The sequence below is a fragment of the Mustela nivalis genome, assembly GCF_964662115.1.
Source record: "Mustela nivalis genome assembly, chromosome: 4".
NCBI classification, from domain to species: Eukaryota; Metazoa; Chordata; class Mammalia; order Carnivora; family Mustelidae; genus Mustela; species Mustela nivalis.
Window position 1 is genome coordinate 86,254,061 of NC_139023.1, and position 18,329 is coordinate 86,272,389.

General features: G+C 34.7%; 1 protein-coding gene across 7 annotated transcripts in view; it reads right to left on the reverse strand.

The window, feature by feature from the left end:
* AFG2A (AFG2 AAA ATPase homolog A) overlaps positions 1-18,329 on the reverse strand; it is a 331,896-nt gene that overhangs the window by 239,524 nt on the left and 74,043 nt on the right. For all 7 annotated transcript variants that reach the window (XM_082728225.1, XM_082728226.1, XM_082728231.1 and 4 more), the window contains 2 exons: positions 5,716-5,769; positions 3,576-3,655 (listed from right to left, as the gene is read on the reverse strand). In XM_082728225.1, the coding sequence (XP_082584351.1) occupies positions 3,576-3,655; positions 5,716-5,769 (134 nt within the window). The remainder of the gene's footprint in view (positions 1-3,575; positions 3,656-5,715; positions 5,770-18,329) is intronic.

Below are 18,329 nucleotides of genomic sequence, written 5' to 3' on the forward strand. Positions count from 1 at the left end.
GGCATCTCCAGGTTAGTCAGTGGCTATTTTATCTATCAAAGACTGGGCTAAGAGAATACAGCATATGGAGACTTGCTCTATATCTCTCCACTTCTGAGGACAGGACTACTGCCCAGGACAAGGCTGACCAATGATTTATTGCCCAGCTTGCTCTCTCCTCCTGACTACAACCCTGAAAAGGGTAAATATTTAAGCTAGTATGAAGCTCAGGCAGAGTACCGGAGCCAACTGTCCATTGTATGATATCCTACCTTGCATTAAGGCAGATGCCTTTCTGTGAGTTTTTTTCCTTCACCTGTAAAGCACTCAAAACAATTTCCAATACATAACAAGCACTAAATGAGTATTACCTAATATTATTAGCTCAGTTTAATTTATGCCTCTTCCCTATCTCAGTGCTTTACTCGCTGATATAATACCTCTTTTCCAAAGAGCTCTGCTACTTTAACAACATTTTCAATTTTCCCAAATCTTAGATCATTAAAGCACTTCATAAAGGGAACCTTATAACATTTTCTCTAACTCACAATATGAATTCAGAACACCCATAATTTAAATGGTATTCAGAAAAAAAGAAGTGAACACTAGGCTTATTTATTTTTCAAACCCCAAAGAAATTTAAATGGGACAGGGAGGAGGAGAAAATAGTGGTTGTAATTAGATACTTTGATAAGCATGAAAAAAAAATCTCTCGTTCTGAAAGCACAAATTTTTCTAAAGCTAAGCAAACAATATACCCATGTTCTATTTACAATGTGCTTCATGGCTGCAAACCTCAGTTCCATGGCTAACTTGAGTAACTTCAAATAGTCAAAATAATTGATTTAAAAAGCAAAAGATAATAGGGACTAGAGTATATAATAATTCTCTACTCAATTTGTTAAACATTTTAAGTTTAGAAATTAAAGTCTTGATAAGAAGAAACAGTCTTTTTATGCACCATTATTTTTGAACTAGTCATATGGGTTTGACCTGAATGTTATCATAGAAAACATAAAAACAATTAACAAATTAAAGCAATAACTATTTTATAGCCCAATATTATGTAGAAATGCCTACTAGTTTATGGAATTTTAAATTTTTCCATGTTTTCTATTTCTTTAACAAAGCATGAAATTGGTTTAGTATCTTGGGAATTTTATACTTTTGGTATATATCAATAACTGTTTTTTCAATTTCTAGGAATTGTCCAATTCAAGTAGCTGAAGAACAAAAATATATATGTGGAGGTTTTACATATTTTGGTTTTTAGGTGCCCACATTCTTATTAGATAAGATAATTATTTTCTAGGCAATGCTGGCCATAACACAATTTTAAAAAAGAAATACAGAAAGAAAAAACAAACAAGAGAAAACAGAGTATCACTCTTTGAGATTCTTATGACTATCAAAAATAATCTACGTAAAACTTAGTGCTCCTAAGATATAACCAACTAGAAGTCTCTACTTTGGACCATTAGCATTATGTTTTTTTCCTTTGTTTTAATCAGCTTCATTGTTGTTTTGTTGTTTTCTTTCTTTCTATTTTTTTTTTTTTTTCAGTAGGCTCCATACTCAGTATGGAGCCCAACGAGGAGCTTGGGCTCATGACCGTGAACTCATGACCTGAGATCAAGACCAGAGCTGAGATCAAGAGTTAGACATTTAACTGAGCCACCAAGGTACCACTTATTGTTGTTTTCTGAAACATCAATGAACATGACCAAAAATTTTTCTATACAAAGGAAACACCACAGAATTTATTTGACCTTGGTTTGAATAAGCCACTGAAGGAGGGAGGTACACAATTCACAATAGGATGAAGACTATTGGGGAAATGATATCTGGAGGCTGCAAATCACTAGCATCTCTAAAATATCTGCAAATTTCTACTGGGCCAAATTGCCCACAAAAACAGGATATTCCTATCAAGTGCCTTGTCTGGTTTCTCACACCATTTTATTTCAAAAGCATTTTATGAGAACTCTGCTATATATACTACCTCACATCTGGTTCATATTTAACAATGTATCCCACCCTGTTCCTTTTTAGGCTCCAAAAATGTCTCTGACGTCACATAAATGTGGCAGGTCACACTGCTTCAGCAAACTTCTCTGGTTTCTTTTTCTTCTCTTGTAGTTAGGTGCTAACTTGAGCTACTTGTAACCTTTTATGACACTTTACCTCAGAAGTATTAAGACAGTCTAAGTACTTCAACTCATAAAGTAAAAAGACAGTAGGTATTTATAGGTTATCCAATGGGTAGAGTGAAGAGCAGGGCAGACTACCACCCAGTAATAGTCTCCTCATGATAGTTCGTATTCTCATCTGATGAGGTAGCTCTACCCAGGAAAGAAAAGAGCACCAATGTCTGTTACAGACTTTAACACTGGGACTAAAAGGTGCCATCTACCATGACTGTAATTATTATCAGCAAAACTTTTTCTTTTTTTTTTAAAGATTTTATTTATGTATATGTCAGGGAGAGAGAGAGAGCACACAAGCGGGGGAGCAGCAGGCAGAGGGAGAAGCAGACTCCCAAAGTAGAGAGGAGCCCGAAGTAGAGCTCCATCCCAGGACCCCAAGTTCAGGACTTGAGGCAGATGCTTCATCGACTAAGCCACCCAGGCATCCCAAGCAAAACTTTTCTAATCAATATATAGATCAAGAAGGTACGCACAAAGCATACAAATTAACATTCTCCACATGAAGTACTTGTAATATATAATCTTTAAAAGGCCTTCTAAACATTTGTAGAGGGGACGCCTGGGTGGCTCAGTTGGTTAAGCAACTGCCTTCAGCTCAGGTCATGATCCCAGGGTCCTGGGATCGAGTCCCATATCGGGCTCCTTGCTTGGCAGGGAGCCTGCTTCTCCCTCTGCCTCTGCCTGCCTCTCTGTCTGCCTGTGCTCGCTCACTCTCTCTCCCTCTGTCTCTGACAAATAAATAAAAATCTTTAAAAAAATAAAAAAATAAACATTTGTAGAGGAAAAAAATCAAACTCGTAAACAGTTAAGATACATGCACACATACCCATACACACACACATACATCTGTATACACACACACACACACACACAATCTGTTTGAAATGATATAAATAATCTTTATTGCTTGAGATTCAGGAACAAAACTATTAGTACTAACTTTTATACTACTGTAACTCTATTTAGGAAACATAATCCAGAGAGTACTAAAATCTATAAAATAACACCTTTTATTACAATTGGTTTTACTATATTGTATAATTATCCTTAATGGAGTTTTGTTTACAGTTTTTATCATATGCATATAAAAACCCAAAGTTTGACTGGCAGTATTAGGGTAAATAATGTAAAAACTATAAATAATAAGATATAAAAATTAACTCACATGTCCCAAATGGATGTCAGTGTTTAAAAAAAAAAAAGTATATGAAAGTATTATAAAGTGATAACATGAAATAGTTGGGTATAAGAGAAAAAAACTACATGAATTAAAAAAAAGTTTTTATTTAGTCTAAATGTATTAATAAATAAAATCTATATATGAAGTGTTAATTTACTTTACAATGTAATTGCTAATATTTAATAGCAATCCTTTTAAATATTTCTTACCTGCCCCTTTCAACTGCTAAGGCATCAAGTTCATCAAAGAAAATAATGGACGGGGCCACTGCTCTCGCTTTTCGGAAGATCTGGTGAAAAGAATGCCACATTAGCTAAAGATAGCAAACTTCAGAAAATTTTGCAGTTGGCTTTAGTTTGAAAACTATGTTATGAACTAAATCTATTATGTGCAAGCCAACCAGCCCAATCATGACCAAACTTCAATTTCCACATCTAGAAAATGGAGATAATGATAAATATTTGCCTCAGAAGATTATTTTTAAGAACTGAGTTTAAAAAAAGAATGCAAAGCATTTAGCACAGTGCCAGGAATATAATAAGAGCTCAGTAAATGACAGTTATTATTAATAATCATAAACACACATTTAAAAGAAAAACCACAAACATGTAAAATCAGTTATAGCTTAGCATATAAAATACCCACAAACCCAAAAGCCACCTTCCTTACTCATTTCTCTGAAGACTGTGCAGAAAAATAATGGCTGATGCAAAGCCAGGACAAGAAAAATGACCAAACCTTGGAAGAGCACAGACTGATAAGACCAGAAGTCAAACACTACCAACAACAGGGACTGGCCAGCTAGCCAGTCACGAGGGCAAAAAAACGGGCTAGAAAAAGTCAGCACAGGCAGAAAGAAGTCTGCAATGTAGGCCCCCATCTTCTGGTCACAAGGGTCATGACCATAAAAACAAAACAATTAATATTAATAAATATTGCCTTTTTCTTATTTTAATCAATGATGATACTATTGTTGTTGTTGTTATTGTTTCCTACAATTACCACTGTCTACATTTTCAAGAAAGAAGAAAAAGGACAAAGAGTTACTTAAGATTTTTTCTTAGATGAAAAACCAAGTATTCCAATCTCTAATTCTCTTGGGTTGGTACCCAGGTATTCACAAATGGAGGCCATCTGTTCCATTGCTGTTGGTGTATTCTCTTCCTTGTTTAGCTTCTGAAGGATACAGGGCGTCTATGTGAGGCAGACTAACCTCTGCTTAGGAAAGCCAAGACTTGTGGTCAAATTCCTATAGTTACCCAACTCCAAGTGCCCTGATTTTGCATGAGTTTATCAGTTGTGCAGCTTCCAGAATATGGGTGAGTGGCCTACCAATTAGGTACTGGCTTTAAATCTTATAAGGGGGATGCATCATAATTGAGGTAATATTTACAGTTACAGCACCAAATTCTTTGAGCTGGGGGAAAACATGATTTAAATATTTCAAAGGTTTTAAGGTTTTTTTCTATTCTGTATATTTATATTTTTATTCATTTAGTCTTTAATTAAATATAATACACTATCTATACACCATATACGGTATTAAAACGTGATGGTAAAATCACAAAAAATTTTATATCCTTTTCAAGTATTACATACTAACTATATTGACATTTATTATATAGCATAATAATGCTTAACTATTTTACCTACATTATTTGACAGAGCTACAATATTTACTAAAGATCTTCGAATACAGTCTATAATATGCTGCTGATATGTAAACGGATTTTTATAAGAACTTAGAAACGTAACATGTAAACATTGTAAGTATGTGTGGAGGTATTTTTAAGATTTAAAAATATATACATAGGGCTAATAATCTACTTCCTACATATATACATCTGCCTATTCTGGACATTGCACATACATGGAATCATACTCAAAAAAAGCGGGGGATGCAAAGGTAAAATAATTAAAGGCACCAGGCAAAGGTAAAATAATTAAAATAAGGACAGTACAGTGAAATTTTCATATACTAAGCTTATTCAATTTAAAGGACTTCATAATTTAAGGAATTTAAATCTCATTCTGAGATCAAGCACTCCTTGTAAGTAAAGGAGTATTTTTTTTTTTTTAATGAAATGAGGGCAGTTGTTAAAATCTTTATTTGGTAAAACTAAATGTTCATAGTATTATGATGTTTAAATATAAAGACGAAGTATTGTAGATGATCGAAATTGCATTTTTAAATAATAAAATAATGCTTGCCTGAATGACAAATATACCGCTAGAATTTGGATTTGGAAATTTCAGCATCTACAATCCAAAACAAAATGGAAACCATACAGAAGAACAGAAGGATGGTTCCCCTACACAGAGTTCCACTTCAAGACATAATCATCTTACCTCTCTCACCGCTCTTTCAGATTCACCAACATATTTATTCATTAATTCAGGCCCCTGCATGAAAAGAAAACAACTGTTCAATGTCCTTTAAATGTAACCACATGTGTGTCTTTTGATGAAAGATAAAATGAATACTTAAAAGAAAAAAAAAAAGGAAAAAATAAAAATCTTCTCTCAACTAAACTGGTTCTCTTAGCATACTTATTTTCATTGGGTGTTACTTATGTCTCAAAATTAAAGCCATTCTATATTTCAAAAACTACACGTCAATATAAAGGAAAGGCTGTGACTAAACATAATAGTTTAACTTCTACTTCATCTACCTATCAAAGCATATTTTTATTATATATCAGGCATGGTACTAGGTATTGAAGACAGAACAGTCTAATTTGGAAGACCAACAAAGAGATATCATCCATGTATTCCTAGATCTAACCAGTGGCTGGTTCTGAGTAGGTCTCCATCTCATTTTGGATCCCAGTCCACTAGATCAATATCCTTCTCTGGTAAGAAACAAGACCTCAGGGCTATTCTTCTTAGGACTCCATAATAATTCCTGAGAATGGAATGGAAGTCATGTAATCTGTGATATTATTTTATAGTCCCTGAGTGTTTCCTATATAAATGCCACTCTTGGAAACTCTGCTCTCACTTGACTGGGCCATGTAGACACTGACTCTAAGAAACTGCAGGGCCAAACATGCTCTTCTCAGCTGATTTAAATGAGTACAGTGAGAGAAACTTCCCACAGCTGAGAAAGACACTTAGCATTATAGGACAAACTTTATACCATATTTGAAGGGAATAGTTGTAGTTCTCAGGACAGCAGGGTTTTTTGTTTTGTTTTTATTTTTTTTAATTTGGGGTGGTAAGGCACAGGCAGAGGGAGAGGGAGAGGGAGAAAGAGAATCTTAAGCAGACTCCATGCTCAATGTGTAAGCCCCACACAGGGCTTAATCTCACAACCCTGAGATTATGACCTGAGCTGAATTCAAGAGTCAGGTGTTCATCTGAAAGAACCACACAGGCACCCCTTGTTTTGTTTTCAATATCCCATGACTTTTGTGATGTGATGATTATGTGCCATTAGACAGTAGGTAGGTGTGCAATAAAAAAAAGCCTATTGTTTTTCACACAATATATGATACTTTATATATTTAAGAAAAAATGTTAACATTCAAAAACGTTAAATGTAAAAAGAATCCCAAGAACAAACAAAAAAGTGTGCATCTTTGAATCAGTGGTGCATCTTTGAATCAGTGATATGCAGTGTATCACTTGGAGATGAGCCACTTTTATAGGGATTCTCCTGCTGATGGCCAGTTAGCAAAAGTCTGTAGAACTTTATTACTAGAAGGGCACATGTTTCACCATTGGTACCCCTTCTAAAATACCTGGACACAGGAAGAGAAAAGAGGTTTTCTATCAGCTGGATGAAATACTGAGTGGCAGATATCTGAAGGGAGATTCAGAGAGAGGCTGAATGAATGGACACTTAGAAGGTGACAAGAATCATTGTCATTGTCATGATGTGATGCTCTGACTGATGAGGGTTACCAGTGTTGGTGGTCCTGAGACTTTGTTCTAAGGAAGTTATCTCCTCTGGCTGGAGGGGAGTTGGAAGGAACGCAGATTAACAAGCAGAAATCAGCACAGGGGTATGGTGGCAGCCACCTAACATGAGGTATCAGAGATCAAGAGGGTAAGGAGAACTTCACCGTGGGAAGGTGGCTCAAAATGAGGTGTCACAGTCTGAGTGGAATGAGGAGGACATTCCTGTAGGGTTTGGATGAGAATTGAGATGGAGAGTTCCCATGCAAGGGAGCAGAACAGCATGGAGTACTAAAGCAAAGTGAATTGAGGAAAGTGTTCACATGAGAAGGCATCCCAGTGCAGTATTATACAGAATATTGTATGCAGCCCCAGTGGGTAAGACAGGTATCCTCCTGGAATAGTGGGACGTGGCAAGGTATACAGTATGGAAGATATCAAGGAAGAACATGGAGGGGCAGAATAGGATAAGAAAAGCACTGAGGTGACAAGATGGTCTTCTACTGGGTACCAGAGCCCTAGTCAAGTAAGAAAAGTACACGTGGGGAAGAACAGCACAGCAAAGATCACTAAAGTCTGTGAGATGAGGAGGGTGCTACAAGAGGTGGGGAGAGGTGGGAAAGGAAGATGGTGGCATCACCCTGACAGATGAGGAGTATGTTTGTTCAGGAAGAAAAGGGGCAGAGGCAGTAAAGGGGAATTATATTTAGAAGGACTGATCAAATAAATAATTAAGGATAATAGTAGCCAGGTTCCTCATATATAAATTCCTCAATATAAAAATAAAGGAAATGAGAATGAATTCTGCTGTACTGAACTGAAATTGGAATTATCAGAATAAATCCAAGACTTTCAATATATTTAGGTAAGTAAATATAAAAAAGTGTGTGCAAATATATATACCTATGTGTGTGTCCATATGTGTATGTATGTGTGTGCATATATATACAAACATATTCATATTCCTGAGCTCTGTTCCCTCAGAGAACCTGAGAGGTGCCATATCCCAATAATAATAAGCACCCAGAGCATGGCTTTTAAATTCTAAAAACTTGGATTCCAAATTCTCCACCATAAAGGCACCAGGGCCTCTTAAAGAAATGGCAGATTCTGGGGCACCTGGGTGGCTCAATGAGTTAAAGCCTCTGCATTCAGCTCAGGTCATGATCCCAGGGTCCTGGGATCGAGCCCCACATTGTGCTCTCCATTCAGCAGGGAGTCTGCTTCTCCTTCTCCCTCTGCCTGCCTCTCTGCCTACTTGTGATCTGTCAAATAAGTAAATAAAATCTTAAAAAAAAAAAAAGGAAATGGCAGATTCCAAGGCTGGGATAGTTGATGTACAAAATGAGTCTGGAAATCTTACTGCCTAGATAGTAAGAAAGTGCTCAAAGATATGGAAACCTGCCGATATAATTTGTTAAGGAACAAGTTAGTTACACAGTCTCAAAGTAACTACCCACAGAGCAATATTAACTTCATGGGGATAACAGTAATTTTACAATGGCAAAGCTTGGGAGACACAACCATAATCGAAGTTAGCATCAGTAGCAATGAGACCATTTAAAATCAAGTATCACCTGACAGGACACAATGAGAAGAACACAGCATTGTTTCTATGAAAAATCTGAATCTAGTCATGAGTAAATATTTTAAAAAAACCAAATTGAGAGATATTTTACACAATAACTGACCTATAATGTTCAAAAATGTCAAGGTCACAGAAGTAAAAGAAGTGAGGATCCATTCCCAAATGAAGAACACTTAAGAGACATGACAGTTAAATATAGCACATGATTATGGACCAGCTCATTTTGTCATAAAGGACAATACTGGGACAAGTGACAAAACTTAAATGGTAATAATAATGTTCTTTTCTAACTTGATGGTTGTACTATGGTTACATGACAGAATGTATTTTTTATAGATATATACATTAAAGTATTCAGGGTGATAGGGCATACAGCAGCAACTTATTCTCAAATGCTTTAAGGAAAAAAAATTCTAACTGCTCCTGCAATCTTTCTATAAAGTTTAGACAGTTCATAAAATAGAAGAAAAAACACTTGGTCCACAAACAGAACTATTACAGTGAGATAAGTAAAAAAGATTTGATATACACAGACCCAGAAAGAATGGAAATTATTAAATTAGCAGACAATGTCTTAAAAACAGGTATTATAAATATAATAGCCACTGTAGTGAAACAGTCAAATGGTTGAAGACAGCAACCATTCAAATTGAAGCAAAAAATTTTTAATAAAAATGATGAGATTTCAGGGATATATATAACAATATCCAAAGACTTAAAATATGTATAATTAGAGATTCAGAAAAAAGCAGAAGGAGAAAAACAGAAATATATATAAATTTGATAAAATCAATGAAAACCCAGATCTAAAAAGCTCAACAAACCCCAAATATGAGAAAAAAAAATCATACCAAGCACATCGAGATCAAGTTGTTGGAAACCAGCAAAAAAGATACAAACTTCAGAGAAAGTGGAGAACAAAAGCCACCTAACATGCAAGCAAACAAAAAGAATCAGTACTGACTTCTCATCCAAAACCTTAGAGCCAGATGACATTACAACAAAAGTATTGCAAAAAACAACCATCAAGCTAGAATAACATATCCTTAAACAGTGCAAGCAAACAAAAGACTGTATCAGATAAACAGAAGCTAAAAGAAAGTATCACCAACAAATCTCCACTACGAAAACTTAGTTAAAGGAAGTTCTAAAGCCAGAAGGGCGGGACACCTGGGTAGCTCAGTCGGTTAAGCTTCAGACTCCTAATTTTAGCTCAGGTCATGATCTCAGGATTGTGAGAATGAGCCCCACCTTGGGCTTTGTGCTGGGTGTGGAGCCTACTTAGGATTCCCTTTCTCCTTCTCCATCTTCCCCTCACCCCATCACTCTCCCTTTTCTTAAAAAAAAAAAGGCAGGAGGGAATCTGTATTAAGTACAAGGAAATGAAAAGTGTCGGCAATGGTACTATATAGCTAAATATTTTTCATTAATTTCTTAAAAAGACAACTGAACATCCAAAGCAAAAATAATAATATACTGCGGGATTTACACATATGTTGAGATAAAATATAGAGTACAGCACAAAGGAAAATAAATTGTAAGAATCTTATAACATAAAGTAATATAGTACTGGGCGGTACACTATAAATTAAATTTGTATCCTATAAACCTAGAGTCAGTATTTTTAAAAAAATAAAACAAAGAGGTTTAGCTATTAAGAAAATAGGGGAGATAAGACAGAATACCAAAACATATTCAACTATTCCAAAAGAAAAACAGAAGAAGGGGGGGAAAAAAAAGATGGGAAAAACAGACAAAAATTTGGGGCATTAAAAGGCAAATTATAAATATGTCTGGTAAAACGGAGACAATATTTATTACTTTTTTTTATATACTACCTCCACAATAGGTGGTCAAAAATATTCAAGTATGATAGAATGGCAACAAATGAGTGCATTAGAACACATGAAGGATCAGGATGGAACAGTCAAGGATAAGAATAAGAAAAGAATAGGAAGAGTCTCTCAACATTCAGGCTAACAAAATCCAGCTGCTCCAAGAATACTGCCTTTAGTCATGTTCACTTAAGAGGAGTTATTTGATAGCATCAACATAGAAATCCTTAAGTAATAAGAGAAGCAGTTTTATCTTTCTGCCTGATTTTTTTAATTAATCCAAGATGATGCATTAGTAAATTTTCTATAACATTAACAAAGTTTTCCCTAAAAAACAAAACATAAAGATTCTCATCTATTTCTTACGCCTGTTTTCCTCTTTTCTTTAAAAATAATCTTTTCAAAATAATCTGAAAGTAATAGATTATATATAATCTAAAAAATTAATTCTTGAGGGTATTTAGGGGGCAGATGTATTAAAAACATAATTATGACATATTATAAAATATTATGTAACATTTAAGGTATTTCTACATCTGTGACTGAAATCTACCAACAATCAGGAAACACATAAACCGTCGGTAAGCAAACACACTTTTAAGAAAACTTGCTTGGGACAGTCCTTTTGATGACTACACTTTATAACTAGTACACCAACTGTCTGTCTATACATTGGTACCTACACTGTCTCCAAGCAATCATGTTTACATAATGAAATTGTTTTTGAGCTTGTTTCCCCAAAAACACTACAGAGAGACTTCATGACTCTAATCTCATCACCAGTGATTTAATTATCTTAATTTGTTAAATAATGCAATCCAAAACAGATTTATTTTCAATGAAGACAAAGGATGAAACGTTAGTTATGCTGAAGCAGAGTGTTCTCCCCTTTTAAAGGATTTTGAATAGCAATGTCTTAATATCAAATCAATTTTACAAGCTTGTTTTTAAGACACACATTAGACCATGTAATAGGAACACAAAATTTACACTTATAGTCATCAATGAGATAAATAAACCTGAAGGCATTTTCCTGAGTACTGTGGAATTGAGAAGAAAAAATATAAAGAGCCAGACAGTAAATATTTTACACTCTATGGGCCACAAATGGCTTGTGTCACATATTTCTCTTTCTTAACATCCCATTAAAAATGTAAATTCATACTTAACTAGAGGGTTAGATTAAAACAAGCTGCAGGCTGGATTGGACCCAGAGGCTGTGTAATTTGCTGACCCCTTATCTAGATTAACCTCACACAATTTGAAATAGTTCATTTCTGTCAACAAGATCAAAAAGTCACTAAAAATAGCAATGACATTATTGGTGACTAAAAAACCTGGCCTTAAAAATATTAAGAAATATTTCAAAACATTAAGGAAAAAAATTAATGATACTTTAAAAAGCAATTTCAGGGGCGCCTGGGTGGCTCAGTGGTTAAGCCGCTGCCTTCGGCTCAGGTCATGATCTCAGGGTCCTGGGATCGAGTCCCACATCGGGCTCTCTGCTCAGCAGGGAGCCTGCTTCCTCCTCTCTCTCTCTCTGCCTGCCTCTCTGCCTACTTGTGATTTCTCTCTGTTAAATAAATAATAAATAAAATCTTTTAAAAAAATAAATAAATAAATAAATAAAAATAAAAAGCAATTTCAAAATACCTAGTATGTTTAAGATGTTCATGCCCAATGACAATAACTTCTAGGGATATATACAGTAGAGAAACTATTATGCATATACCAAAGGAGACATATGCAAGAATATTACAGAAGCATTGTTTGCAACCAAAAACAAATCCTAAACCTGGAATTCATGAATATAAAAATGGGTGAAATAGCTAAAGAGGTATAAACTTCCAATTATAAAATAAGTCATGGACATAAAAAGTACAGCATAGAGAATATAGTCAATACTGTAATAACATGGTACGGTGACCAATGGTGACTACACTTGTTGTGGTGAGCCCTGAGTAATGTACAGAATTGTTGAAACAATATGCTGTACACTTGAAACTAGTATAACATTTTTTGCCAAGAATACTTCAAGAAAATAAATGAGTAAATAAATTGCAATGTCCTCATAAAATGGAGTGATTTTCTACCATCAGAGTGTAAATGAATGGCTATACTAAGGAGACCAGCAAGAAAGCTGTTGTTACGTGGCCAAAATGCACTGCTCATATATTATTTACAACCAAGAGTAAGAGTTGTTTGGCCAACTTTTTAAAGATTGTAGAACAGTTGTAGTTTTCCCCATGGATCATTTTTGCATGGTTTCACCTCACCTGATCATTTTTATTCCTGTGCTACAGGGCAAAACAATGTCTGCCGGTTCATAATATAGACAGTCAAATAAATAAAGTAGGTACTATTCATTTGCAGTATGATAAATTACCCTTTTACCCAAAGAAGACCGTGGACAAACAGTTAAGACAGTGAACAATAAAACAAGAATCAGGACCCACTCAATATAACAAACCTTCGATAATTAGGAAAATGGGTTGAGGTCAGAGAAGGTAGAGTGAGGACAGAGTGAGAAATTTTTATATAGAATGTTATCCTATTTAGGGTAATTAATTAAGCAAGTGTGCCCTGATAATAATCAGAAAGGAAATTGCTGATGTCACTGTTGTTTTTAATGTAATTACTATCATGCCGGATTTGAATTATTGTTATTATTCTTACAGCAACTCTCCATAAAAGTCAAGGGCATGACATAAAATAATAACCCAGTGAAGACATAACTTTATATTCAGGCAGTATATACATTGCATATATACTGCTTTTTAATTATCTGGCTTAACTGAAGGAAAGTTACTACAGAATTGGGAGAAATGATTATTGTTCTCCACAGATTATCTAAAAAAGATGACTTGAACATCAGTGTTGAAATGTACAAGATTATGATCATTTCGTGATCTCTGAGAATACAATATCAATATCCTGCTACCAATAACAGAAAAATTAATGTTTTAAATATATGATGTTTAGGCAAACAGATTGATATTTTTTTGAAATGTGAAAATATGGCAGATAACCTCAACAGGTAAAGAGTCATTCCTCTACTAAATAGAGTTTAGCTACAGGAAACCCGTAAATAAATAATGTTTCTTTTCCTTCAAAAAACAAAAGAAAAAGAAAAAAAAAGATTTGGAAATCTAACCTAAGAATTTTGCACTAAAAGAAAATATGGGTTGGAATAATTCAAGTATTACTAATAAGTCATAGCAGTAATAAAAAAGACTTCTACAGGAGGGGAGCCTGGGTGGCTCAGTCAGTTAAGCAGATGCCTTTGGCTCAGGTCATGATCCCAGAGTCCTGGAATCTAGCCCCTATTCGGACTCCCTGCTCAGCAGGGAGTCTCCTTTCCCTCTCCCTCCCTAACCCCTGCTCTCTCTGTAGCATGTACGCACTCTCTCTCTAATAAATAAGAAATCTTTAAAAAAAAAAAAAAAAGAGTTCCATAGGGCCCCTAGAGAACATATGATGTTGCAGAGACCACCATGTTGACGAATCTTACCTAGATGACTGGCCTACAAAATGCAACCCAGTAGCTACACTAATATGTTACATGGGTCCAGAATTTTATAAGAAGTCAAAGCAATATCAAAACCAAGGAAGGTTTATTTTGAGCTTAAAGTTCAAATAGCCAAAAATCACTGTTTTCTGGTACAACGAGTTGCAAAAGATTAAATTCAGCTTTCAAGACATATATTACATTATATTCTAATGGGAAACAAGGAATCATAAGCTATGATGCTATATTTTTTGTTCTATTTGAAACCAAATATATATGCAATTCTTAAAAACAGAAGAAAGCAGCAACTAGGGTCAACTAATTTCATGAAATCTTGCTAAATGTCTCATATGTATTATTCTCCACTGCTTACAACAGTACCCTGAGATGGATATTCTTAATATCATAACTTTACAGAAAAAAAATGTGAAGTGAAAAAAGTTTAAATGATTTATGAAAAGTCACACAGCTTAATAAATGGCAGAAGTGGCATGCAAGTCTCTTAACCAACATACCTGACAATTAGAGGAAAGACCCTAAAAGTTTAGCAATCAACAGGAATAAAGGACAAGCAACAGATTAGAATATAAGCACTATGTTAAACATACTCAGAATGTTAGTGGGAGGGCTTTAGGAGTCATTTAGTCTAACCTACTTCATTTAAAACCTGAGGAAAACCAAGTGTGAAGAAGTTGAATAAAATGCCAAAAGCCCAAAAAAGTTAAATGGCAGAAAAAATGAGAAAAATGCAGGATTTTGGTTCCTAGACAATTATTCTTTCTAAAAACCATGACGTGTTCCATTTGTTCCAAAACAAACAAACAAACAAACAAATAAATAAATAAAAAGGAAATGTGCCCTTAAGAGTTTACATGTTGGGGCACCTGGATGGCTCAGTCTGTTAAGCATCTGCCTTTGGCTCAGGTCACAGGATCTCAGGGTTCTGGAACCAAGCCGTGCATCTGGCTCCTTGCTCATCGAGGAGAACCTGCTTCTCCCTTCCCTCTCCCTCTGCTGGCCATTCCCCCTGCTTGTGTGTGTGCGCATGCTCTCTCTCTTTGTCAAATAAATAAATAAAATCTTAAAAAAAAAAAAAAAGATTTTGCATAGTACTAGCAATTCAAATTCAAAGGTATTTGTGGGAGCAGAACAAGTGACAAGTGCAAAGTATAATCCTCAATAAATAGCTGTGAACATGGGTTAATTTGAAATAAAAATTTTATTGATTTCAATTATAAACAAGAGACAATTTACATCAAAATATAAGGATTAGGTATAAATAGTATGGTTTATAAGTGCCACAATTGCTCATGAGTTTTTTTTAACTCTTTAAAAAAGTAATACATAAACCCATAAAATAGATGAACTAGATAAAGTTATTTCTTTTCCAATTTTAATTACCAAATAACTGTGATATGTTAGCCCTGTCACATTTCACCTGCCCAGATAATGTGCTTCACTCATAAGGGTGATCAAGAAAAACTACCAAAAATAAATAAAGTATCATAAGTAGGCTTATTTTGCAGTAATGTTATTTTCCATGTTTCCATGGTTAATATTTCAAGCATTCAAGTTTTCAAAACAAAAATAACATAAATTCATGTAAAGTTTTGTCCAGCTCTGCTATTAATCCAGTGAGAACTAAATCTGACTTATCTTTTCTTGTTTCATGATTTTATATCCTATCAGTCACAAACGCAATACTTACACCTCATGCAAAATTGTGAGGCAATTTTGCCCCTTTAATCAGTACTGGATTTTTTCCAGTTTCCCAAAGGCTTTTTAAATGTGTCTGACACCTGCCTGTTGCTTTTGGCTATTACAATTCAAACCAAGTTTTTATAAGTTCTAAAATGTCTAGGGAAGGTAAGTTAACCTAAGTGTTAACTATGGTTAAATACTATGGAATATACTCATAAAAACCCAAACTCGCATGAGATAGAATTACATATATGTAATGTGAGTAAAGGATCTTGAAAATTAATAAAAAGTACGACATCGGCACATACAGAAGGCCATTTTGGGAAAGTACTTCAAAGTGTTTGAAAACTGGCATTAAGTACGAGGCAAGAAATACCTTACCTTGGTAAGAAAAAACCCTAAAAAGCAAGAGGGGCTAGCAGAGAAGGGAACAGAATTCAAGACGTTCCTCTCAAAAAAAGTACAACACAAACCTTCCCCACAACTTATTGTTTCAGGAAACAAAAATGACACACTTCAGAATTTACATAGCAGCAACATGCTGCCTACAATTTGGCTGCCTATAAAGACTGAATGTAGACATGCCCACAGAATCCCCTTACATTACTGCTGACCACTCTAGTCACTCTCCAACTCCTTTAGTGACTAATATGCAGAAGTGCAAACACTGGGTTTCAGCTGCCATGTTTTCATCACTAGAAATGACCATTCTCTTGAGCTGCAAACCCATACTAAAAATGGCCTTTTACATATTATCTGCCATGTTGTTCCACAGGCATTTCTAACTCCACATGTCTAAATCCCTGTCTGGTATCTGCTCTCCCACCTTTAATCTGCCTTTCTTCCTCACATGCTAACTTTTTCAAGAGTCAGGGTACTTCCATCTACCAGTCACTGACAGTGAAAATTATAATCACCTCTGACTTCTCCCTTTTTCATTTCTCACATACATTTAATCATCAAAATTCTAAATATTACCCATTTCATTATATCACTTCTTTAATCAAATGTCTGACTAAATTATGAGTTGACAGATAGCGAGGAGCCCATCTAAGGCATCTTTGTTTACCATGCACAGAAACAGAGAATATATAACATAAAGAAGGAGCTTAATAATCTGAGTTACATAACTGTTGCAATTATAAAACATTTTCAAAGCATTATAGACATGAAACTTTAATATTTCTTTAATTAAATTTAATTCAAGAGATTTAAAAGAAGGAAAAAATGACTAATCTCTCTCAGCTGGATTCCATGAATAAAAAGTTAAATGAATCCAACAATAAAATTTTCTTTCTATTATTAAGTAAACTTCTTAGACGTCTGAAGGCATTCTTTTCTTTTTAAATCTAAGTCTTCTAAGACTCCAAATGTTGGAAGTTCTGTTATTATAGTTCATATTATTATCATTTTTTGCTTTTAGCCAAATGTTATATAATATTTTCATGTCAAGGAATCTTTTTTACATAGCACTTTTATTGACTGATACAAGCCCAACTCAATAAAATGTTAACATTAAGTTATAACATATGATGTTTCAACTTTAACATGTCAGCTTATATAGTGCACAAATAATGCCAAAGTTAAATAAATCCAATCTAACTTCTACATAATGGCACATCATTCTATTTGTCCTAATAATCAATTACCATTAGTTATTCCCTAATAGCCATTCAAACAGTGATAAAACTAAGTATATATATTTAATAATGATACTAGTAACTGCCAATTTAAGCATATGGGGCACATAAGACAACACTATTTGGAGAAGTCAAGGGAATTATTAAAGTTTAAAAAAAAAAAAAAAGCCTGAAAGGAAATTAAATAGAAACTCAAAAGGTTTCAGACTCTAGATGAGCCCAAATGGCAATAAACCTATAGAAGGAGAATAATGAGTTAGGGTCCACAAAAGGCATGAATCTGGACATAGTTCCTGGCGAGACTAAATTAGAAGCTATATCCTAGGTGAAAGAAAAAAATAACCAAAACACTAAAAGAAAGTATTCTTTATAATGACAGGGTCTGGGGCCAGAACCAACACACTCCTTTATAGGCTTCAACTGAGAACTGCAGTGAAATAGGCAAGCTCAGGGAAGACCTAAACCCAGATTCCTCAGCCAATTTCCGCTCAGGGTTTTCTTTTCCCAGGAACTTTCCATTATCACCATGAACAGCAGGATGATGAATAGGAAAGAAGGTCTCCCCCAAAGCCCTCACCCATGGAATTGGCAATCTCCCCCATGGCTTTTCTCCTTCCATACATTCCACTCTTCCCATACAGTGTAGTACAGAGCTATGTGCCAGGTTTTTTAACTTCAGTTACATTCATTAAATGTCTGTACTATGTCTGGATCCATGATACTGACCTTAAAACTCTTTTATTTAATTAACAGACCTCTTCTGGTAAAGCTTAAGATTTCCAGAAGAATTA